General features: G+C 42.9%; 1 protein-coding gene across 1 annotated transcript; it reads right to left on the bottom strand.

Moving 5' to 3' along the window:
* Nucleotides 1-16,838: 16,838 nt before the first annotated feature.
* SAAL1 (serum amyloid A like 1) lies at nucleotides 16,839-26,256 on the bottom strand. Its single transcript, XM_057369271.1, has 12 exons — nucleotides 26,090-26,256; nucleotides 25,739-25,852; nucleotides 24,711-24,794; nucleotides 23,655-23,734; nucleotides 23,255-23,314; nucleotides 22,878-22,993; nucleotides 21,661-21,844; nucleotides 21,321-21,403; nucleotides 20,988-21,176; nucleotides 20,000-20,196; nucleotides 19,383-19,475; nucleotides 16,839-18,794 (listed from the first exon to the last, which is right to left on the bottom strand). Exons 1-12 carry the CDS (start codon nucleotides 26,204-26,206, stop codon nucleotides 18,702-18,704), a joined length of 1,410 nt encoding a protein of 469 aa, XP_057225254.1. The 5' UTR covers nucleotides 26,207-26,256; the 3' UTR covers nucleotides 16,839-18,701.
* Between the last annotated feature and the right edge of the window lie 34 nt (nucleotides 26,257-26,290).

The raw sequence follows: 26,290 nt of genomic DNA, 5'->3' as shown, positions 1-26,290 counted from the left end.
TCTGTCTCATATGTCTTCAAACTTTGCACAAAAAGAAACAATAAAAGGCAAGGTTTCTGGATGAGTCAGCAAGAAAAAGGGAAAATTAAGGCACATTATTGCTTTTTGGAATTATTTTTTGATCTGACACAGCTTTTAAAGATATGACTGTCTTGAGACATTTTCAGAACTGAAAAGAGCAAACCAAAAATGCAGTCAAAATATACCAGTTCCATTGATTCCCTTCTACAATCTCTCCAACTTTAACAGCTTTAAAATAGATAATGCTGAACAGCCAGATGTTTCCACCGATAACTGAGAAGTTCMAAAATAAAAAACAGATTTTTACCTCTCTCTTATCCAAATGTTCTCATTCACCTTTTGGATTAAGATGATAAAGTGCCTCACAAAATAATAACATTTCTTTCATCTTAAATTGAGTGGTTTATAATGAGACATGTATTTGACGCTGCTCTAAGGTTTCAGGTAAGTTATTAGGCATCAGCTCTTTGGGATTCCAAAGTTGTGCCCTATGGAAAAGGTTCAAGCCCACTGATGCTAATGAAAATATTTRTATTTCTGGCTGGGTTCCCACCTCTATTGACTTGCCACTATATGATGAGCCTGGACAACAGTGTCTGAGCATCACACCAAAGTCGCTGATCTCCATCAGCTTGAGTCCAGACATTAAATTAATTCTCTGCTGAAAGTGTGTGGCAGGCAAAGGCCAGGTTCAACTGAGCAGCCTGCAGCTTTCACAGCTCATTCCAGTGTCAGATCACTTACACGAGCCAGGAAGAGGCACTGAGCAAAGGTACTTCAAGAAGAAAAGAAAAAACCACAAACGCCACGATTACACACAGGCCATTGGTTGTTTTCTTAAATGCAGAGGTTCATTTATGTGAGTGAAATCCTGTTCAGATGATACTGCTGTMGGAGGAGCTGGGTGCAAAGAAGTCTCCATCACAGACAGAGTTAGATGGGGGTCTTTGAAGGCAGCAAATGTTGGGCTGGTTTACATAAGTGGCTGATACACAGCACRTTAGCTTGACTCCACATTTAGGATCATTGCCTTAAGCCCAGATCAGCCTGTATGGGATCTGGCACAGCTGCATGCAATGTTATCAGGTGCACAGCTGGGACAGACTACCTGCACCAAAAACTAATGTTCTTCYTTCGTATTTTGCTGCTGCAACCAACCTTGTGTCTAGGATCAGGTGACAGCATCTATAAAGTTATGTGTTGAAAAGATCAGCGCAGAAAATAGAACAAAACAGAGAATATCCTTTTATTAAGCTCTAGAAATGACTTCTAACTTAAACTACAAATCAGATGAGAAATTAAGATGCTTACAATGCCAAATGCACACCATTTATATATTTAACCCTACACCAAAGCTAGTCTTTTGCTTTCAATGAAAAAATATACTGAACACAGTCATGCAGCAACCGTTTGGGAGCAAGACACAAAGAGAAAACGGTAATGCAAACCTCCTCCAATCGCTGCACCTTCATTTATATTTTATTTTCTATCAGTCACTCAGCTCTAATAAAATCTGACACTTTTCCTTTGCATGTAATACATTTAAGCTTTTTGGATGGTGAAGGGGGAGTTAGTATTGTATTGATGGGTTTTTTTATTGATTATGCAAATCATTAACTGATTTTCCACCAGTCTTGATGAAAATAGGCAAACACGGGGATATCTAAAGCCTTTATTTAGATAATTAGGTGTTGTCTGGTTAAAGATCATTTTGGAACCCGTAGCAATTATCTTCTCTTTCTCCCTCTCCCTAAAGGATATTCACTGAGAGAGGGTTATTTGAGGGTACGTATTTTGTCCTTTAATTCTTTATATTAATAGATAACCAGGATTTTAAATTATCCAAACATATTTGCCTAAACTAATTACATTCTAGAGCTATAAATTGAAGACAAAAAAAACCTTTTAAAAATATTTGATACTGATTGATGTTGATCATGATTAATAAAAAGCATCAATGGACATTTTATATTCTCCTCCCTTTAAGTRGCTGCTCAYTTTGTCACTRTCCTTTTGACACACTTCTAGGGAAKTGTGAAGACATCATGTTAGGAGTGACCACAACTAGATATCACATTTCATTTTCCAGCCACACCAGAGTTCTTCCTAAGATTTAACTCTGAGAGACCATATCAAAAGCTGTGCTGAACAGCTGATTTGGCTTCCAAGTATCTGAGGGATACAGCAAAGCAATATTTTTGTGAAACTTTACTCCATTACTGCCAGCAKTCTTGTCTTCACTAGGAATTTTACAGACTTTATCAACTGCAGAGTATCACTCACTGTAGCCAACATATGAGTACTGATTTTACCTGGTCTTCTCTGATGCACTAAGCAAATTCCCACTATCCTGTGGAATAACCCCGGAGTAAGTTTTTCTGGGCTATATCACGCCCTCAGTTTACTAAGCAACGATGCACCAAAAGTTGTTTTTGCTCTACCTTAATTTCATATGCTCACRTTTACCCTTGAGACTTTTTTTYCCTCTCTTCTATCCAGAAACAGCAGATAACCCGTCCCATCCYAATCCCCGCGGCACTGACCGCTGCCACCGACGCCAGAGAAGCCGCACCCGCTCTCCAAGGAGCAGGAGCCAGCAAGTTCCCTTTTCCCCAAAACCTCGCTCCGAGAGCAGCAGCTGCAGAAACGCCCAAGCTGTGGCTCCACAAAAGCGGCGTTTACTCCGCAAGTCAGGACCGGTCCCGGGTTCGGTCAGCGAGGATTCCATCCCGCACTTCCCATGCCCATCCCGCTTCCCTCACCTATGCTCATCCCGGTCCCCTCACCTGTGCTCATCCCACACTTTCCGTGTCCATCCCTCTTCTCCCGTGCCCATCCCGGTCCCCTCACCCGTGCCCATCCCGGTCTCCTCACCCGTGCCCATCCCACACTTCCCATGCCCATGGCTCTCCTCCCGTCCCCATGGCTCTTCTCCCGTTCCCATCCCAGTCCCCTCACCCGTGCCCATCCCACAATTCCCGTGCCCATGGCTCTCCTCCCGGGCCCATCCTTTTTCTCCCGTGCCCATCCCGGTCTCCTCACCCTTGCCCATCTCACACTTCCCGTGCCCATCCCAGTCCCCTCACCTGTGCTCATCCCACACTTTCCGTGTCCATCCCTCTCCTCCAGTGCCCATCCCGGTCCCCTCACTCGTGCCCATCCTTTTTCTCCCGTGCCCATCCCGGTCTCCTTACCCGTGCCCATCCCACACTTCCCGTGCCCATGGTTCTCCTCCCGTGCCCATGGCTCTCCTCACCTGTCCTGCGGGGTCCCGCGGGCTCGGCGCCGCCTCCAGGGATGCTCCGCGGCGCGGTGCGGGGTGCATGGCCGGGGCAGGCTCAGGGCAGCGCCGGTCCCGCCGGCTTTATGGAGGGGCGAGAGCCGCCCCCGGCCGAGGGAGGGATGCGGGGGGCGGGGGAAGCGCTGCCCGGCCCGGCTGGGGAAGGGGAGCCGTGACCCTCCCCGCAATGCTCGCTCAGTTTGCACAGCGGCGATGCTCAGATGCAGCCACAGCCCTCTGCCCGGCACTGCACCCCGGAAAAACCCACACGAGAACGGGAACTTTCCCTCCCGAGTTGCACCTCCTCGGTCACCCGTACAGGTCACTCAAGAGGGATCACAGAAGACTGACTTTTTGTGGGTAAMTCAGTGGGTTTTGCAGTTGACACAGATTTGCACCCCATTTGGATGGAGGGGGTCTTCCCGCATCGTGCCCACACAGCCTCTTCCCAGCACTTGTGCGCTCCCTGCTCCGTTCACTGCCCGTGGGCAAGGGAAGGCAAACTGCATCAGAAATGAGAGGTGGTGAGAGCTGGGCCRTAGCAGAGGGGCTCTGAGAAAAGCTGCCTCCCATGCTATGAGGGACTCAGCAGCGAGGGACTCCCTCAAATTCTCGATAGCACACAGTGAGAGTTGTGGTCTCAAAGAGGAGCCCGGTGAGCAGATGTACAGGGCTCTTCACTAAAAACAGACGGGCATTTGCTGCTGTGAAAATAAACTGCAGTGTATTACTTTTTTTCTCAAAACCTCCTGCACATACAGGAAGAATAACTACACTTGTATGAGAAGGAAATTGTATCTTTTCATATMATTTATGTTATTTATTTTCTGCATAACCCAGACATATTTATAATATAAAAACCTATGGCTTTTAGGCTACAGTAATCCCAGTCCTCACTGTCTCCTCTCAGGTCAGACTTGGCAACATTAAGATAAGGGGATTTGTGGTCCACAGCGGGAAAAGCCAAAACATTCCCTGGGAACATAATCTCTTGGAGGTGTTCGGGGTCTCTTGCGGAGGAGAGGTTGATTATTTTGTGTTTAGGCTGTCCAAAAACAAAGACTCTGACCTTTTTTAATGTTCTTTTCAAATGAAACTTTCAAAGAAATGCTCAGAATCAGCAGCAACTAGTTTTACTCTAATATACTCGAGTGTCTGAAAAAATGCTCAGTATTTTTCTCTTCACCGCCGAAAATATTGAAACCTTGATTCCAGCTAGATTCTTTAGATGCTGGTGTGACACACATGATAAATCATACTGGTGAAGCTGCTGCACAAAGTGTCATCTAACCCAGGCAGGCACAGTCACACTTGACCCCACATCTGCAATGATATCAGTGTCTTCCTTCTTCCTAGAAGGCATTGAACTTCAAACAATCCTGTTTCTGAGAGGACTGAGGGTGACTAGCCCAGCCCTTCAGACACAGCACAGGATTGAAAGAGCACAGCTGTAAGTGATGACATAGCTGGAAAAGCCTTTTTTTTCCAGTTGGCTAATGGGATATATTTTGTGATGAGGTGCTTCAWTTTTCCCTGCCTAAAGGAAATGCATTATGTATCAATATATGTCTTACCTCTACAGCAGGCATTTCACTTCCTTCTAGAAGAATAGATCTCCCCATTGAACGAGCTGACTCAGAAAGCAAACAATTTGTCAGATCTTTACCCAGACTCCTAAGCATGTGAGAGCCTGATGATAACAACAAATCTGTAAACATGGGCACAGTAACACATTTATGATAGAATATGACTAATCTGTTAATTTTTCCTAGCTCAAAAGGGGCAATAACAAGAACTAACATGTCATTCTGCATACAATTTTTTTTTTTCATTACTTACTGGGTAGCCCTCTAGAAGCTCTTGCATTGCAAGTGAGCATCTCTTTGTTGGAATTCTGGGCTACTTCCTAATGAGAGGCAGGACAAAATCCCTGTGTTTTCGGTCAAAATGTTATTCCCATCCTTGACAAAATTTGAAAGAAAGCACAAAATACAATTCTCACTCACATTTCCTCAGGCATCAGAGGACACTGGGTTCAGGTCATTTTAACTGTGAATGAAGGATTTCTCTTTTTTTTTCTCACTTTGATGTGTCTTTCCATCTCCTTCAAAGGTTGTAAGCTTTCATGATTGGGAAGCCAGTTTATTCTTGGTGCACGAAGATCAGGGGTTTTTCAGTGTTAAGGGACACTGATGCCTTCCCTACAGCCCAGGCCTGTAAAGATGCTCAAGGAAGAGCCAGTCACCCAAGCCCTTTTGGGAAGCAGCTTGGGGCCCTCTCTGCCTGGGACAGCAGCAGTGCTTTGGTCACACATGAAGCACAGGGAAGGGCACAGGACAGTCTGAGGGGCTGCACCAAGGCAGAAATGGTGAAGCTGAGCTCAGCAGAAGCACATGAGCCATGGACAGGACACAGACTGAGCTGCCAGCTATGCCAGAGCTAAGGACACTTCCTACTCAGAGGGCCCAGGCTGATAAATAGGCAGGAGTGTCCCTGCCTCCCATCCTGGCCCTGTCCTTTCCAATCTGAGCTGGAGCTTTCTGGGGCACTCACTGGTCATCCCTCTCCTCATGCCCAGCTGGGGAGCCCTGGGCAGCTTGGCCTATAACTGCTGAAACAATGGGAATGAGGTCAGGGATGGCCAAGGAAATGTAACCTTATATGAAATCAAWTAGTTACATAACAAGGTAACGGGGGTGCCGGGAGTTTTGGGGAGCAGATTAAAGCCAATTCACTGATTTGGTAAGAAGTGYTTGTTCACTAGAGCCAGTGCCCAGTGGGCTGAAAAGGCAGAACCACAAAGCATGAAAGGACCTGATTACAGCCTGTTTGCACCGGGTGCTTGCTGGAGCTTGCTCTGCTCCTGTCCACACAGGGTTTCCAGCTCCTAGGAATCTGTGGATTGTTTTATAGGAGAACTACATAAAAGGTTTTATCTGAACTGAGCTACATAAAAGGTTTTAACCTCAGAACTGAATCTTCACAGTTTTGAGGTTGCAGGGTTTTGGTAAATCCTCACTCTGTCATGAGCACAGCTGCTGCTTTGGRTTTTCACAGACAGAGGGACACTTCTACCTTTTCCCAAAAGCTGGTAGCTCACCCCACTATTGAAGAATGGTGCTTTGGGCCCCTCACCACAACACGGCACAGCAGTCAAGTATGGAGCACAACACAAACAGGGCAGCAAAATGCATAGGATTTTGGGAGGAGGCAGCACCCAGAAAAGGTTTGAAATGTGACCTCACTGGTCTGCAGGAGCAACAAGGCAAAGAGAGTCCAGAAGTTTTCAGTGGGACATCAGAAATCCACACAGACCCTGAGGTGGGAAGGAACCRTGAAGGACAGAGACAACTGGGGCATCAACACCATAAGAAAAGAGGCCTCYTCTTATGACATGGAGATAAAGCAATACAGTGATTATTTCTTCTCTAAAGCCTTTCTCACATACAGACAAAGCCCTCCAGACAGATAATCAGCCCCTGAGGATGGAGCACAGGGCTGACCCTGCTCAAAAGTGGGTCAAGCTGATCACGTTTTGCAGGACAGGGCTTTGCCACGTGCAGCTGCCACCAAATGTCTCTCACTGGCACAGAGCAGCCATGGCAGCCACCACAAAGGCTACGAGAGTGGCTCTCAGTTAAATAATCCCTCATGATTCCTCATGAAATGAATTCTCCTCTACCTCCCAAGTGAGAGGGTRGTGTCAGACTGAAGGCCCATGTTTTCTCAGTCCTTTGCTGGAATCAAGTAGCTCCAGAAGAGACCACAAGTCTATTCCTCCTTCCCATCTGCTAACTCAGAGATGACYCCAGTCTGGTTTTCAGAGCATTTCTGGTTTGTTCTCCAAAGCAGAAACTTGACAGCAGAGTTTGCAACCAAACAGTGTTCTGACACTTGGGGGTACCCGTTYGTAGAAAAATGCTCTGGTGATTTTTAGATTGAAAAGTGTTAAACCCAAACTGTCACACCTGCAGATCTTCCCCTCCCTAGAGGGCCACAGAGCACAGGGACATTTTTTGCTGTCTGAAACACAATACCACAAACTTTCTGCCCTACCTCTCCTCTTCCTCACACTCTGAGAAAGTTTACTCTCCATGGATCAAACACATAGGGATTCAACTAACCTGGCACATCTTTCCGCACTCAGCACAAGTCTTGTGTTTACCAGCACTTTGAGGAAGCTGATCTTGGGGGCAGAAAAAAGAGGTGGAAAAAAATAATCAGGAGCTCCCAGGGATTCCACACTGGTGGAGAGACAAAGGGTGATTTTGTTGAACTGGTGAGGCAAGAACCATGGAAAAGCATGTTGGTAGCGATCTATAAAGTTATTAATCTTCTGCTGAAAGATAAGATCATCTACCTGAATGCAGCAAGRCTGAAGGACAGAATCAGCCAGGCCTAAAGTCTTCTCAATCCCATCAAGGTCATCAGCAGGAATTATCTGATCTCCCCACGAGACAGGAGAAAGTGCTCTAATCTCCAATAAGGCAATTTCACTACATCACTTCTGAGGTATAAACCCCCTTGGACTTTATTTGGCCCAGCCATCTGCCTTGCCAAGCAGGACCATTTGTCTGAGGCAAAGTGCCCACTTGAAACTTTTCCAGAGAAAGGTATGAAGTGCTAAATCACTGAACAAAACAAGTTTAATACKACTTAACACCAAGTCTGCTCTAATCATAATTACTTTCTCCAGAACAGACAACTGAAAATTCTAATCACAGTTCTCTGCCTTTCTGTTAATTAACTGCTGCAGACAAGCCATGCCTTTATGAATCTCATGGCACTTAGACAAGCACTATGGAAGTTACAGGGAAGAGTGAAGATGAATATCATACAGCCCTCTGCAGAGTTTGTCTTCCAGTACAGGTTTTACATATCTTCCTCGTATTCTAACTGAATTTTTGTGATGCCTTTGTATGCTGATGTCCAAAAAACAGCTGATCTGAAAATTACTCATTTTCTTCTACTGATTTTTAACATTTATAAATTATTTATTGTAACAACACCTAAGCAGCAGCATTCRCTTCCATTCACTTTTTAATCTTCATTCTCCCAACCTTTGAATTCTCTCACGTAAGTGAGGTCACCTGTCGTGGCTTGGGTCATTTAATTAAACGTGGGAAGCTAAAAACCTCCAAATCCAAAGCTTTTCAAATTTCTAAAGAAATGCATGGATCTGAAATCCCTGACTTTCTACAAGGAATTCTTCCATTTTCTACCTTCTTCTGTGAACCACAGTTCCTCCAACAAACACTTCCCAGAGCAATTCACACAGCCTTTCACCAGCATGAGGCTGTGACAGTGTCCCACCCTGAACTCAGGGTAACCTCCGAGAAATGTCTGGCCAACTCAGCCCCTGAAAAGAAAACCACATCTCCATAAGGGTGGTTTAGCAATCAGATAATTTTCCATGCTAYTGAATAGCTGTTAATAAGGCATTTCATTCATAAGCAGTTAATATGCAACAAAATAAAAAGGGGATTTTAAATGACATAATTATTTAAAACATTTACAAATATCTTTTTCCAATGAAAAGTGCAAGAACCAATGAGGTARATAACCCTCTCAGCGTGACTCAGCCAGCTGTAGTATCAGCAGCCTTCAAGCACACTTATTTTGAAAAGCCAGAGCTGCTGTGTAAACCTACTGAAGCACATCCAGCCAACAGACCATTCACTGTTTGTATATTTGCTTTGGACTGTTTGAAGAAGTWATATTAGCCCTTTCATCTGAGGCAGGAAATATTTTTCATTTCATAAAAGCTAAATAAAATCCCGAGTGACACGAGTTACTCACTGCTCTGAGCAAACAAGGTGTAGTTTTTCCTAACAACACCTTTGCAAGCCTTTTCCAAAAGGTTAGTTTAGATGCTGTTGGGACAAGGGAGAAACCAGRCTCTGATTTGTTTTCACTAGTGATTATGATATCACAAATTTAGTATCAATCAGCTACATTTCAGACCAAACTGAAATGGGAATCAAAGTCCTGAAAGAGCTCTTTGCTCCAATTATTCAGAAGCTGGTGTGCACAGAAGTGCCAAATACAACTTCCTTTTATTTCTCTATCTGTTCRGTGTTGGTCAAGTCACCTCAAGTTAAACATGGTCCCCCAACAGTCGGCAAAGATTCCCTGTGTTAAMAGAGCAAACAGGATTTAGTCCAGCCAGAACCATCAACCAGGAGTGGGAAAAGCCAAGTGGAAAATCTCAAMAAACTGATCTACCGGGAAAGACAGTGCAGCCTGGAGAGCCCAAGGAAATACTTCATTTCCATCAGCTCTCCTGAGCCTGGCAAATCCTGCTGTGCTCAGGCTGGCACCCCAATCCCTGTAGCTCAGGCAGGGCTGAAGGGRAGGCTCACACTGGGTGAGCCAAGGCCACAACTCTGCACTGCAGCATCCTGACCTGCTGAGAAGAGCAGTCATTGCTAACCCCAGCCTGCTGGCCTAATTAGTAGAACAGCAGCACCTTGTGCATTCAGATCGAGGTGGAAGAGCCAACAAAGGAGAAAGCTTTGTACTCGCTAATGATATGAGTAAGCAGAGCTCAGCAAACGATTCAGCAGACTTTGATCCATTCAGGAAAGAGARCAAGAGCTCTCCAGGTACTTCTGGCACAGCCTCACCCTGCCAGCCCCTGCCGTATTCTTATTTGTTCAGAAGGGGTGCCCAACAACAGGTTAGCTGAATGGAAGAAGCACGAAGAGCATATGTGATGTGTTTCACACACCCTAAACATAGCCAGGCCAAAAGAAATCAAGAGCTGACTCTAAGGCCCAAACAATCACAAAAGACATTGGGTTTCCCTGTTAGAGCCAATTTTTGGAGTGTTTCACCTCCGTGCTGTAGATGATCAGCCTTTCTGAAACAGAGGGCAAGGTCATACTTTTCATTCTTAGCCAGTCTGTTAAATACCCTCAAGGCTTCACAACAAAGTGAGCTCAAAGGACCGATCTCTGTTCACAGATTTCAGACACCCCCCATCCACTGAAGTCCTGAAATCACCCAGTGAAACAGATGACAGAGGGCAGGCAGCCTCTGGTCTAGACACTGGCCATTGATCAGCACGAAAAATGTAAATTAAATCACAGTCAGTTTTTGCTCTAAGGATGAAAACCAGCAATGTAAACCCATCAATTCACAGCAGCAACTTTAAACACACCAGCAATTGTAAAATATCCAGCCTTAGAGCTGTGAAACACATCATCATTTCCAAGACTGGCAAAAGCTGTTCGTCATGCTGAGTTCTCATGACAGATGTTATTTTTTCCCTCTGAGTTTGTTTTATCTTATTAGATTTTAACTCCCATTATAGTTAGAACAATTTTGTATTGGGGCAAAATTAATTGGTTTGCATCAAAGAAAGGCTCCTTGAAACGTAACACTAATGAGTCTCATCTGCCTGATTAGAGGCTTTGCTTTTAGGAATACGTGGTACAAAATTTTATTTCAGAGAAATACAACATTATAAGATTATTTAAGGTTGAAAGCATTAGCTAAACAGTAACCAGGATCATGGATAAAAGATTAGGGTGGCAAACTGTGAGCAGACAYACAACTGACAAAAGAATGCAAGTTTAGAGCAAAACAGACTAATGAGGATTTGTCAAAGATGTGCAAGCAGAGCTCAGTACAATTCACAACAATATATTCAGTGAACTAACACTGTGCCTCCCATCTATTTGCAATTTTTTTCGTCTATTCACATGTTTTTAGGGACTAAATGGAAAAGAGTTACAGACTGGAAAAGACAGTATAAATTTTTAGGAAGAAAAGATGGGGAAAAAGTTCATTCTGGATGACTCAAACTAATCTTTAATATCTGGCACACTACCTGGACAAAATATTTGCTTATTTTTAAACCTGATTTTAGTCAAGAACAAGTTGTGTTTAATCAATGTTGGCTTTGATTGATGTGAGAGCTACTCCAGAGAACAAAGGGGGTTAAACAGACTGCATATTTCTCATTTTTTATTAAGCTTCTTCACCCCACCCACCTTCTCTTACCCCATTAGTCCAAAAAATACAAATATACAGTCTAGAATTAACTTCCTGAAAGACTGRTGGAAATTCACCTGGAAAATCACATGGTAAATGTAGTTATCAGGGATTTTCTGGTAAATTTGGCAGAGCACACCATAAATGACATCTGCACAGCCACATGCTGTGACATACATGATGGCATACACATGACATAAGCACATGCAGTAGAATATAAAGGAACTGTGGTTACATCTCCCTCCACAAACCTCTCCAGCACAGACACAAAACTGGGAAAGAAGATGTGGTGTTTGGAGAGGGCAGGCCCCAGCTGCCAGCAGAAACAGTGTGAGAGGAGCAGAAAGGCCATGTTTGGACAAGGATGTGCTTTTAYACAATGCCCTCCACCTGTGGCCAAAGGAACCACTGGAAATTTGTCACTGTGCTCTCAGAGCCCCCCAGGCAGATGCTGAGCAGTACAAGTGAAGGGGCAGCCACCTGTGACTGGTGGAAAACCATCCCAAACCTGCTGCAGAACTACATCACAAGGCACTGAGGGCTTACACAGCTCAAGGCAATTACACACAAAAACCCTTTGGATAAATGGAGAACTGAACTCAAACTTCTTTTATCTCTTTCCTCTGTTTTGATAAGGTTTCAACTCAACCATTGCCACTTTTTGTCAAAACTATCTTGACCTGCAACGGGCAACACCAAAACCTTTTTATCCTTTTGCCAATCCAACACTGGAATTCAAATTTTAAMTAATTTCAAACACCCATGTGTCATCTTCCTCTCATGCCATGCACATACTGCACCTGTGCATAATATTCCTCCTGCCAGCCTTCTGCATTARGACAACAACAACAACAAAGACAACTGTGCCTGTTATTCATAAGCTCTTTGTTAGCTCACGGAAGAAGCAAAAGGGCCCCAGAGCATGTGTGGGAAGGAAAAACCTTTGTTTAATTTAATTATATTTACTCCTTTCAAGTCTAAGCAAACTCGGAGATCAGCAGATCAGAACTGGTTAATTAAATCACGACAGCACTTCCTTTATCCTGYGTGGGCAATCACATCATGCTGTGCCACATTCAGCGGGTTCTTCCAACAAAGCACCCTCAACCTTTACACCGTGGACCAGAAATGAGTGTGCCTCCCAGAAGGCACTGCAGTATTGAGAGCTCTTCTAATGGAAAAGATGACAGCTGTGGAGTAGCACTGTGATTATTTTCAGTACTTCCATCTTGGGGGCTGATTTCAGATCTGTTGATTAAAGTTACTGATAAGAGCGCAATGAAAGATCCTGTTCCGATCCTTATGTTCATCACTGGGTGTTGGACAAGAGGGAAGTGAGCAGGGTGGGCTCCARAGCACATGTGCACAAATGCTATCCCAACACACTGCTGGATCTGTCCTCACCCACCTGCTCTGCTATCCAGGAAGGCTGGAGAAGCAAGAAAGCTGCAAGCAATTTGCCCCTCAGGGTTACCCCTGKCTGCTCTTGCTTGTGTCTGTAAGCACATGGACAATGCAGGAATTGGTCTGGACAACTCCAATCCCTCTCCAGAGAAACTGGATGACAGTATTTTTGCATCTATCTCCCACCTCCTTTTAGGAGTTGTGAGAACCTCTCCAATAGGGGAAGAAAGAAAAGGACAAATCTTCCCTTCATTTGGGCTTGGGATTTTCTCACGAGAGTAGCTCACATTGCACAATGACAATAAATATGTTTAGGTCCCCTGAAGACTTTCCTTGGACCTACATAATTTTTCAGCTCACAGGCAGTTTCCTGTATTTCTTTTTGTCTCCTCATAAACGCCTTCCATTTACAGAGCTCACAAACCCAGACTCCTCCTTTSCTCTTCCATGTTTTCTCCAGTCATTTTTCCCTTTCCTATTATTCTAGCCTTTTCTGTCCACCATTGCTCTTTCTTGCATTCAGCCACTTGAGTAGCTTGATCCCAAATGACAAAATGGAGTGATTTTGCAGTTTTGTTTATTCCCACCTAAGCTGAGGTGTTTCTCTTTCTTTTCTRCTCTCTTAACTCATTAAATCAAAGTCTTTACTAATCAGGCTGGCATATACTCAAAATGTCTTCCCATGGTTCCTGTGTCCAGCCTTCCCACCTAACTAATGAGGAAACTCTCTGATGTTGAATAAAAGAGTTTGTGCACTACAAAGAATTTTTAATGGAAAATTAAAGCTTCTGACATCACTGGCTAATTATAATGCAGCACYGTGACTGTATTGCAGGGCAGGATAAAAGTGTGCACATATTTTCCTGTATGTTTCAATATCCTCCTATTGACAAAAGATGGGGTGACTGGTCTTCAGSTGTAGACCAGGAAATTATTTTTCTGATTTCATTGGAGTAATTGACAAAAGCATTTCCTTCCTATGTAAGGTTAACAGATGGCTTGTTAAAGTCACAACTTCTTTAAGCAGGGCTCTCACCAAAAATTATATACATGACAACAAAAATAATATTGATACAAATTCACTGCAAAATTAAAATGGAGTTTGCGTAACCTAAAGCACAGAATAAATAACTGCCACTATTGCAACACAGAATACCAAAGTGCATTTGCTTTTTTAAGAATTCCTTGGAAACTGGATGAAGGGACATAAATTGGGGAAGGGTCAACACGGGACTTAAATCAGCACAGACACAAAGATGCAGTCAGTCACTGTGCCTATGCCAGGAGCAGGCTGMTGCAGACGAGTAGGAAACACAAGCACCAACCCTGCAGGACTCTGCCTTCACATCTTGCTTCTGTCAGGCTCAAGACCTGTGCAAAGCAAGGGCTTGCAACACCTGACTCTGCCTCACCTCCCTCATGATTTGGCTCCCTGATGCCTCACCCAGCCAGCAAAACACAAGGGGGGACAGCGGGTGAATTAAAAAAAAAAAGAATTTAAAAAAATCCAGCAATATTCATTTGCCAACACCTGTTGTGATTTTTAAGACCCCATATTCATCTTAAGCTTGTTTCATTGCCATAGGAACAGGAGAAACTGCAAAGGAGATTTAGCTTTGAAAACTGAAAATCTTATCAGTGTTAGACAGCACATTAGCTATTCCACCTGGACAGATCTAGAATGCTAACATAGATACTGATATTTGATACCTTTCTCCTTCAATATATCACAGTTATTTATCCTCTTTGTCATGATTCTTCCAAGTTTTTCCCTATTTTCCTTCTTTTTCTAGTATCCCTTCTCTTTTCTTTCTCCAGTATTGCTGCCTTCTCTTCACAGCCTCCTACCACTGTTACTTTTTCTTTGTGAGCTCTTTCACAGCAGCCTTTGTATAAAACTCAGCTCTCAGACTTTACTGAGCCATCATTAACACATGCAGCTCATGTGCCATGACCTGGGAGAAAGCAAAATTGAACCACACTGGGTTTTCCCTGGGTTCATTCATTTCCTCCACAGTAACAACTCAGAGGGAAACCTGTTCTCTCACCAATATTCGATGTCAGCTCCTTGCATTATAAAACCGTATTTCAGAGAGGCAAATAAAAGGAGGTGTAGGAGCAGTACTTCCCATTGCAGAAGGTCTGCTTTTGGACTGCTATTGGCAATAACCTGGTTTGTTGTGCCATCCTGGTGATGTCAAGATCGCTCAGCTCACGCCCCATCGGCTCTGACTGAAGGGCTTGGCTCACTGCGGGGCTGATGCTCTTGGGCTGGGCAGCAGAGCACAGCCACTCACTGCCTTCACATGAAGGGCTTCGGGGAAATTGTATAACATCACAGCAGACTGCTCCCAGCCCCAGGTGGAGCRGGTTCTTCCTTTCTCACTGACTTTGGCAGAGCACGTGAATTTCATCATCATCATCATCATCACCAACAAAATAAAAAGTAAACAGCGAGTGCTAAAAAAGGACATTTAATTTTGAGGGGGAAATAAAAGAATGCACTAGGGAACTGCTGTGACCGAGAGATTCTGCTCTAGAAAAAAAAAAAAAAAGGCAAATTCTTCAGTGAAAAATAGAAGAGAAACTGCTGCTTTTGTAACTCCCGAGAGCAGCCAAAATAAGGGTAGTGAGAAAGAACACAGATTTTCAAGACAAACAAAACCACAGTAACACCTCCATACCTTTCAAAGCCGACAATAAACTGCGAAGATACTTCCCTTGCAAATAAAGATTTTATCTTGTATATCTTATATGAATATTTTTGGATTCTGCTTAGTTTTGTGAAAGGTGTTTATAATAGGGCAGTTTCATCTTACAGAGAAAGGAATCACAGCATTTAGAAAAAATATGAACTAAAATAGTGGTGACAGAAAATTAAGCAAGCAGAGTGACATGGATATGGAGAAGCACAGAAAAGAGATTTTTAGGTTTTATGGTTCAGCATACCAGAAAGGACAAATTTCCAATATGAATATTGGGCAAGCATTAGGATACCCAATAGTCAGCATACCACCTCCGTGCTCTGGCAAAGAAGCAGATAAARCATTCTAGTGCCCCTGTTTTCTTCCCCACATCCCAAATTTGTTTTTCTGGTGCATTGTCCCACCAGGAAAAAGTTACAATGTGGCATAAAGATGCCAAATGTACACGGAAGTCAACAAAATCTTAGAATCCTACTTTTGAATGAAGTTGTTGGATAGATATATTAAGCCTAATTTAAAATAAGGCCTTCCAGAGTGCTTTCTCCCTCAATTTTCCAGATGTTCTGATGCCACAAGTYACATCCAGCTCTGTCCAAGCATGACTGTGTTCCGGCTGCTTCAGTTCAGTATTTCAGATACCCATATTTGTTCAGATCTCTGCACAGAGCAGCCACAATTACTTCTCATTTTTCCCCCAAGGAGGATGCTCTGGAGTTAATCAGACCTTTGGTCTGGAAGACAGCTGCTCACCTGTATGTAGACAGATAACCATTCTGAACCAGCTGGCCTAGTGAGCTCTGGCTTGCCAGAGCGTATCAAAACAGGTCTACCAGAGGGAATTAAAAAAATGCCACTCAAAACCCAAACACCTCCCAAACCCTCCCTGCCCCTCCCCAGAAAAACCTCAACCCCWCCAAAACCCCGAACACATGCTCCTCATGAAACATGGGCCGAGGGAGGTCCCTGCTGGCAGGATGATGAAACACATGGTCACCACTTCCAAACCCATCATCCACCTGCTCCCACAAGTATTTTGTTCCCCCTCTGAACCCCAAACCCACGGCACAGTTGCCTTGCATTTACTCTGGCACCAGCCTCTGGAAGCAGCACAGTGCCCACCATGCAAGGACAGCTGCCTGGTGGGGCGAAGGGAGAATCCCAATCTCCAATTCACCATGTTTATCGAGGATAAAAATTCCMAGCACACCTGAAGTGTCATTCTGCTGAAGCAAGGTTGGCTGACCACTCCTGCAGCTCCTTCTGTTGCAGATGAGAGGATGGGACCCGCCTGGGTTCCCACATGATATCGGTCAGTTTTTCTGTCCCATGGCAGGCTTTGGGTATCAATAATACTTAACAGTTCATCAACCAACACTGGATAGTGGTGTATCAAAAAGAAGAAGGAACAAAGTAAGACAACAGATCTTGTCTCAGCTTTTTTTTTGGATATTACATTACATGGCTACTGCAGAATTTCAACTACAACAAATTTCAGGAGAGGCACATCAGAAATAATTCTTCACTATGGTGGAAGACAATTAGTTTGGGGCCAAACTAAGCTCAAAAGATATTTATGGGATCAGACACATGTTAACTTCCAGACCATAAAAATGACTATGCAAAGAAAGCAAGAGTTAAAATAAATATCCAATGAAGGCAAATATATTTTACAGTATACATACATTATGAAGGGGTTCAATTTTCCTCTGGCAACTGACACAGCTGAGAGTAACAGACATCTCCAGTGACTCAGAACACAAATTTAATTGACACTAGAACGAAGGAAAGCATACGGGGTCTTTTTTTTAAAAAAAGAAGCTTTATTACAAATCTGTAGGTTTAAGAAAATATCCCAAAACTGTCAAAGTAGTATGAAAAATGCTGCCATCTGATTCACAGTCACCAGTTTTCTCCAATAAACTTAGCATATAAAAAATGATATAAACCATGGCAACTCTTTTTGGTGACACAAGTCAGATATTTGCAATTCCAAATTCCCAACTGACAACTAAGATGCTGCTGGCAGGGGGATGATTAAATTGCACTAATTTTGAAAACTGGAAGTTGGGATGGAAAGGTTATATATACATATACACATACTGCATTTTACCACATGTCCAGGTAACTCAGGGCAAACACAACATGGCCCAGCACAATACTAAAGTCTGTAAAACCTGGAAAGCCAGGGAATGTGTGTATGTGACATTAAGTTAYTCTCTATGCTCTGGTTCCCATTTTCTTTTGTATGTCAAACCTAACAAAGACCAACTGTTTTCCACTCTCATTTACAGAAACAGTGAGGTTGATATGCTGCTGTATTGTCTCTTCAGACTCAGAACATGTCAGGTGCACTGCATGCAGACACAGGATCTAAAAATGCAACAYAGTTAATACATCATATAATTGACGTGGGAGTTTTAGGAGATTGTACACTGAATTTCCWGCAAGTGACCTAACACCTTAAGCACCCTCAAGGAAACATGGCATTTCTCATGCCATTCAGAGATAACTCATACAACAAATGAAGAAGGAAATAACTGATATATGTTACACTCCTAAATTGAAGCACAGACTGCTGAAAAAAAAATCAGGTGGTCTGCAAGTATTAAATCCAGATCTGCTCTACAACTTTTAACTGWGGGTAGTTACCAGCAAAGGCTGGAATCTGCAGCAAATACCATTGGTAACAGTATTCTCAAGTCCTTTGATCTGCAAAGGACTGAGACCACAGCTAAGAGCTGCAGTGAAGATGAGGCTTCAACAGAAGGGTGAAGATTTGAAAGGAGAAGGATGAAACATTTCTGTTACAGTACCTGTTCAAGATATTGACAGGTCTAAAAAAATCCCCAAACAACTCTATAACTTTACTGTTTTTATCACGTGCTTGAAGGGGATTTTCTATTCAGCAATCCTCCTTTTGCCAACAGCAACTTGAAAGAAACCAGCACCATGTTAAAAAGCTACTCAGTGCACTTCATTCATTTTGCAGTTTCCACTTCAGCTGAAAAGTACAGAATCGAGAGTTACTCTGCAGGAGAGCAATTCGAAATCAAGAGTCCCTCATTACCCGAGCAAACAGGAGAGAAGATGCAGAACTGATTGACAGTAATTTCCTTCCCCATGCATACCAGATTAACTCTAGGTTAATCAGGGCTACGTGGAACATTTCTTAAAAGCCACCTGCTGGCAAAGAGCCTGCCTCCTGCATTTACTGAAAACTTGATTTTCGAAATGCTGTAATGAAACAGTCCAAAATCTTCATTCCAAAGAAGGAAAATATTTCATGTACATTCTTAGGTGTGAACCTTCAGGCTTGGGAAACGTTTTTCCAGATTGTCAGCAAGTGTCTGATCAGCCTCACGCAGGACTTCAAGGAAACTCTCCACCTGGAAATAAAAACACACACAAGGAGGAAGAAAAAACCTAACTTGCATGGAACACAGAATTCTTATACCAGCACCAGGGCTCTTTCTACTTCTCTACCTTCCAATAAGAGTAGTCAACAGCAGCCATAGCAATGAACAATGGAAAATGCCCCGCATTAGCTACCTTTCTCCGAAACCCCACAAGTCCAGTTGGTCTAAGTATTGAAACATTACCATTTTCCTCAAACTCTTACTTTCTTGTTTAAAAGAAACATAGAAAGAGAAACTTTTCTCATCCAGAGCAAAGCTCCCTATGAAAAATATTTCGAATAATTCTTCTGTAAAAATACACAGGAGAGATTTTCAGCTAGGATGAATTTTCAGACATCCATTCATGTCAGCACAGTTTGGCCCGGGCATCGGGCTGATGAACTCAGCAAAACTCTGGCTGAAGTAAGGCAGAACAGGCAGAARGAACAAGACTGGCACTGGAATGGTGTTTTACCTGTGACTGAGCAATTCTGTCCTGCTTGTACATCAGATTTGGAAAGGTATTGCCACTCAAGTGGCATTTTTTCAGCTGTATCACAGACCTTGTGACATACTCACYGATGCAAAATACAGAGGTAAGAGGTTCTGAAAAGCACAGGAACATGTCTGTTCATTCAGGTGTCCCTGGTGCAGTCCTTCTAAGGTATTCTCCTGGAAAATGAGAAATACAACCAGCATGTCATGAACAGTTGGTGAAAGAACAAAGTCAGAATTGTGCACAGCATCTACAGAATGTGCTTTGTTCTTGTAAATGGGTAAAACAGCCAGAACTTACAGTTCTTAGAGAAATCCACACACAGCTGATACAAAAAGGTGTGAAAGCTCACACATCACAAGTCTCTTAACCTGAATGCTTCCACAATTAAAAAGATCCAGCTGAGAAGGTGAGTTTATATAGACCGTATTTCCTTTTCTTAAATAAACTGACTTTCAACCAAAAGAAAGGGCAACATACATTTACAAAATTTATCCTACAGAATCCTGGCCCTSAAGGCACACACCTCCAAAAATCTTTGTCACTCCCATCTCCAACACATGTTGCTATGTCTGGTTGATTCCCTAATGCATTCCCAGGAAGCAACTGCACTTGCACAGAAAAATGCCCACACTAATAGTAAAGACATTTTTCTTACCTACCCTGCAGAAATCCCTCCTAGAATTTTGTTTATTCTTACCTTGGTTAGTTCTTGAAGCATATTGGAAAGTAATTCACAGCAAATGTCCTTCAAAATTTTTAAATGGAAATCTTCCTCATTTACATCCGTCCTTGCAGTCTCCTCTTGCTCAGATTCCTTGGAGTTATCAACAGCTCTCTTCCCACAGCCCTCCATGTATTGTAAAATACGAATCAAGCTCCCAATCAGTGGCATATCTTAATACAAAAAAAAAAAAAAAACCAAGAACAGTGGACTTAAACATTTAAAATAGTTCCACATCCTTTCAAGGTATTAGAATTTTGAAACACGCCATTAGATTTTACACAAAAGCCATAGGAATGTATATTCTGACCATGCTATGTTTTGCTACTCAAAGACAATTTTAAAAAATCAAGTGGAAATGTAGTAGAAAACCCAAATCATTTTTCCTGCAAGCTGACCTGTATCTATAAAAAGCATATGCCAGTGGAAAGGAGTATGAGAAGGAAACTGTCTTTRGTAGTAATCAGTGAGGGCAGTGCATTAAATTTGCATCCAGGTAATCCTATCTGATAAACCCAACTGTACAATGTCTCTGCTGTAGGTGACCCTGAGTCACATTCCCAAGACATGTAATTCTAAAGACTTGGCCACGGATTGAAAAGAAAGAAATGATGGACAGATTTAAGTAACTGCAGATTTAAGTAACTGCAGAATTGTAAATAAATAAATAAATATATAGATATACTGTATTACTATATTTGAGCAAAGATAAATTCTGCAATTTTCACTAATTTACCCAATGGAGGAGACTGAGTAGAATCTGTACATTCTAGTACTGCAACTCCTCAGAATTTACAGTTCATCCAGTAACTGAACTTTGGGCTAGCTGTGATTTTGAGTAACCAGGAAAGAGTCTTGCTGTATGCAATGTCACTGAATTGAACTACRTTTCAACCCCACATAAAGTCAACTGTGAATATTAACTTTACAAAAAAAAAAAAGAATAGATAAAAGCACAACTTGCTTTTCCTCATCCTGGTGTATTCCTGCTCTGTCTGTGAAGCAAACATAGCAGACAGCACAGACAAAATAGAGGCCAGCACAGTCTTCTGCTCCTGCACAATGAGGGGTGGATCATCTGGCTGGCAAAGCTCCTGGCAGACGAGGTCATAAAGCAAACTCCAAGTCTCTTTTCCTCCATCAGGAGCCTGCACTTGAGAAAGAAAGAAAGAGAACCCACCAACCCAACAAATTTAATCCAGGTACRTGAATTCCTTTTCTCCCCAATAAATATCCAGTGATTCAGAAGTTACAGTCTCCCTTGGTCCCCTCACATGTGGCAATTCCAGTGTCTTACCAATAGCCTGGATACCCTCATCCACTGTGGTCAGAAGCTGCAGGATATGCATATAAACGTCCAGTCCTTCTGGGTTATCTGATCTATGCAGAAAAACATCARAAAGACAAATTTAAGTGCTGGTTACTGAGCTTATATTCAGTGTTTTGATCACAGAGAAGCCTCTCAGCAATCATTGCCATTCTCTTTGCTAACAAACAAGTTTACTCATTTCAAATTTCAAGTCCAGGAAAACATACCAGCAATCTGTCAAACTGTGCTGTTCCCACTAAAAGCAAGATGTTTGGACACAGGCCTTACAAGGTTATAAGGAAGGAAACCACAAAGAAATCTCACATACCGGACTTGCTTGGCTGCTTCAAGTATGCAAGGCACAATCTTAAAGTCTGGAAGTTCTTCAGGGGAATCATCTACAGATGGTCCCACAGAGCGACAAGTGCCATTTTTGATCCAGTTTAACATCAGCTCTTCATCCAGATCAAAGAGCTTGTCCACCACTTCACCCACTTTCACCAGCAAGTCAACTGCACAAGAATGTATTTGGATTTCAACATGACTGAAAGTWAAAATTAGCTCGCAAAATGCTAATATATACAAGTATTCAGAGTAAATTCAGGACAGAAATATATTCATTTTCTTCATGACCTAGTACAGGTTGCTATGTTTAATTCCTTTATGTGGCATAGATCACATAAATAATAAAAWGGGATTGTTGGAAAGCCCAAGACACCTTCTACCTTGTCATGCCATTATGTGAAGCAGTAACTTTATTCTGTAAAGAGACTTCATGATCCTGAAAAGTCCTAACTTCTGCTTCTGAAGTAAAACTTATCAAGATTTGCTCCTAGATATGCAGTTTTATGCTCATCCTCCACCTGCCAACCTATATTTTGCTTAAACAGATCTGTTATTTCAATTAGATGCAGCAGGATTTCTGAGAACTGTCATAAAAAAACCATAAAAAACTAAAAAAGCTGCTTTTGACAGCTGCTTTTAAAACTGAGTTGGATGTTAAACACAAATGCTTCAAAATASTTCCATTTTTAGAAGGTTGGTTTTCGCTAAATTAGTGCTGAGAGATTTGTGTAGTACTATCTGCACACCCCAAGCCTGCACAGCATTCAACTGCTGGAGGAACTGAATCATTCCTCCAATTCCCATTCCACAGATATGGTAGTTTTAAAAATAGAAAATCCATATCTGACTTGGAAAAAAATAAATTAAATGAGATCTTGTTTCAAGGTTCAAATATGACTTATGTATATACCTGAATGAGGACTACATGTCCTTTCTTTTTTTGTGGCAAATAACAATTTCTTCAATTAAACGTATTTTTATTTCCCCCCCATAGCTTTCTTCTTCCTCTGTGAGTGCTTTTCTGATTGGTTTTATATAAACCTGAAAAGGCAGGGCAAGTTTGTTTTGGTGTCCTTTAAACTCACGAGGTCATAAAGAAAACATCCCAGCTGGAAATATTTGTCTTTGAAACAGCAAACTGCAGTTCTTATTTTTCTTCTGCAAACACCCACTACAACCCAGATTGTCTTGGCAACTTACCATTAGTAGAGCTGGACATGATAAAGCAAACACAGTCGTACACAGAAGGATTTTCTCGGATCCTCTCCACCCAGACATTGGCCACCTCAGGCTGGGAGAGGCAAGTTAACAACAACCTAGGCAAGAATCCCTCATTTAACAAATTAGAAGCCAATTCACTCCTTTTAGCTGTACARGTGTAAATCCAAAACAATGAGAATGATGTGACAGAAACAGGAATCTAACTCACAGCAAAKTGATTCCAGAACAGTGCAGAAACAATAAAAGGATAGGATGAGTGGATAATAAAATAATGAGCCCACTTGTCAGTTTTCTCCCCAGGCCTCAGTGCACAGCAGAACTACACCAATGATGCATTAATTTCTGGGATGTCCTACCTGCTTGTTTCCAGAAGAGTTGGGGAGTCTGAATCACACAAACGCTGCAGTAACACTTGGCTTTAAGGAGAAAATGCAGAAGAAAAATGTTAGTAAAATCCACCTTTATTTTTTTCAATAAAAAAGGTCATTTCACAGCTGCAGCCAAGTTCTGAGATTGAAACCAGCTTTTCCTAACTATGCATGCATTTTCAGAGTCTCACGACTCCAAACTTAGAAACTAACTTGACTGGTGATTAAAATGCCCCAAAAAAGTAGTGGCCTATATCCATTTGCTCTTTCCTGAGCACTTCCCCCACAAACATGGTCAGCCAAAAGTTATGAATGAAGACCAGGCTTGGCAGGCAAGCTTAACATGTATTTCCTGACTGTGAATCCAGACAAGCACACAGACACTTACCCAAGATTCTCATCTTTGCTAATGGACATGCAGATGTCCTGGAAACAGGCCATATTTCCTAATATTCCCACACAGATTTCCTGGAAAGTCAAAACAGAGTATAATGAGACAACTGCAACACAGTACACAATTTCACTGCCAGACCTGTAAGGCAGAAGTAAGAGTGCTTCAAAGATGTTTCCCAGTTTGATTTTCAAGCTTTTATGACCCACTGATTTCATGACAAAGATACAATCTTCTTTCACAAGTTCTATACCAATTTTTCTGTTCTATCGGACTAGTCTAAAATACAGTCAGGTACTATCCAGGCATTTGGGTGTTAAGGTGTTCCATAAAAGCTTGAAATTAGTTCTGTTTGCACATTCTATGTATACTGTTTCGAAGCTAATCTGGCAGCCCTGTTATTAAAACAAAAACAAGTCCTGAAACAAAAACACCACTACATGAGCATGACTCTCAATCTTTTTGTGTTTATTTCTCATTACCTTGTTCTGGTTTGATTGGTAATATATTAATTTCCCCAAGTGGAGTCTTGCCYATGACAGTGSTGAGTGATCTCTCCCTGCCTTTACCTTGATCCACAAGCCTTTTGTTATATTCTCTCTTCCCTGCCCAGCTGAGAAGGGGAGTGACAGAGCAGTGTTCATGGGCACCTGGCCTCCAGCCAGGGTCAAATCACCACACTTCTGTAGGTCTGACTACACAAATTCATGACCATTTCTGTTTGGTAATCATAAAACAAGTCAAAAGGAAAAAAAAGGCCTGGTTTTATAACAGGTCTTATAATTAGGCTYGATAAACTCAGTCCTCCACCAGTTTATCCAGATGATGATATGAGCAGACATCTACCAGCTTCAGCATCACCAAAATTCTTACTGATTAGACCACATTAAAAACACWGTGAAAAAGCATTTTGAAATTGGATTATGTGTTTTCTCCTGCTTCCCCTAATACATTACACATGCAGTGAGAGAAGAGAGGTAGGTGTAAATGCATGTACAGAGMGATCTGCTATTTCTATTAACACGGGACAGCTTTTTGAGAGCCCACACTTACAGTTAGGCGAGGRCATTTGGACTTGGCAAAAACTCCCATGAATATATCGGGGGCATTGAACTCCTGAAGAAACAAAGCAACATCCTGTGGAGAAAGTGAATGGAGAAGTAAGTAGATCTTTACAATTTCCAAATGCAAAATCAGATATGTTCCCACAGCACAAGGACTGGATCAAAGAGTTGACAAACTCACTACAAGAAATCTGTTATTTGCCAACAGTCAATACCAATAATCCTTATTTTTCAATGATAGAAGGCCAGCAAGCCCCACTGATGATTCAGTATGCCAGTGATTTGCTGTACAATGAGCCAAAAAGTCAAATTTGTAAGAAAATGCAAATTGTTACCTATCTCAACAGAGATGGTCAGAATCCAGTAAATATCCAGTTTAAGCCATGACATCACCATGACATATCAAAAGAAACAAGCAAAGTGATTGCAATTAACACTTGATCAGAACACACAAAAGAGGAAATCTCCTCTTCATTTTACCAGACTAAAACACAAGATTAGTTCTCTGTTTGGGAGTAAACACCCATATTCCACATTTATTTAAAAATATTAACAGCAAGCTAAGGAATAAAGTAATAATACTTAAACTAATACATATATATATATATATATATATATATATACAAACACATACACACATGTATCTTGAGAATTTGTTCCAGCATTTGAGAATGCTGAGAAAAAGACCAAGGATCTGTGGTTACATTGCCACTGCAGGTCTGTAGCTAAACTTTGAACGGCTGTTTATCTGTCAGAGGAAGTTATGCTTACCAGCAGGACGTATTACAACTGTTAGAGGAAAATACGTCTATTTAGAGATGACACCAATACTATCCCGTACTCAAAGTGCTGAGCACACAGGCTGTGCATCCGAGTTAWTTCCAATTGCAGAACCACCCCACCTGCCCTGCCCGCCACACCAGAACATGAGCGAGCCCGGCTGATTCCCCGCCTTCTCCCCCTCCCAGCAGGATTCTGACTGACCGCTCGGGTCCGAGTGCCGCACAAGGCTCCTACCTCGTCCATCGACATATCCCACACCTTGCAAATATCGTTCTCCATCTCCTCGTCCAGCTCCGTCCGGGCTCCCTCGGGGCTGGYGGCGGGATCCGGCTCCGCGGGGGCGATCACCTGGGACACAGCGGGAGGGGGAAAACCACTCGGCTGAACCCCCGGCACCACCAGGGAGCCTCTGGGACCCCGCTGGGCTCCCAGGCACACACCCCGAGTTTTTCCCCGCTGTGTCCCCGGATTTGTCCCCGCTGGTCCCCGCCGTGTCYCCCCCGGCCCTGGGAGCGATCGCGTCGCACCCACCCGGGGCTGATCGACACCGGGCCCGCCGCCCGCTCCCTCCCGSCGGCCGCGCACCTCGATGAGGCGGGTGAGGACGCTGAAGAGCCAGTGCTTGCTGTACACCGTGTTCCCCACCGCGTCCCCCTCCTCTTCCTCCGCATCGCTGCACGGCGGTGACGGGTTGCGGTCCATGGCGGGCCCACAGCCGTGCGGGGGCAGCGAGGCGGCGGCGCGGCCGGAGCGGCGCCCGCGGCCCCCACAGCGCCCCCACAGCGC

This window comes from Malurus melanocephalus, unplaced genomic scaffold (assembly GCF_030028575.1).
Source record: "Malurus melanocephalus ecotype Western Australia unplaced genomic scaffold, MMel_1.1 scaffold_106, whole genome shotgun sequence".
NCBI classification, from domain to species: Eukaryota; Metazoa; Chordata; class Aves; order Passeriformes; family Maluridae; genus Malurus; species Malurus melanocephalus.
Note: the sequence above shows the minus strand (reverse complement) of the source record. Positions and strands in the feature narration are given on the sequence as shown.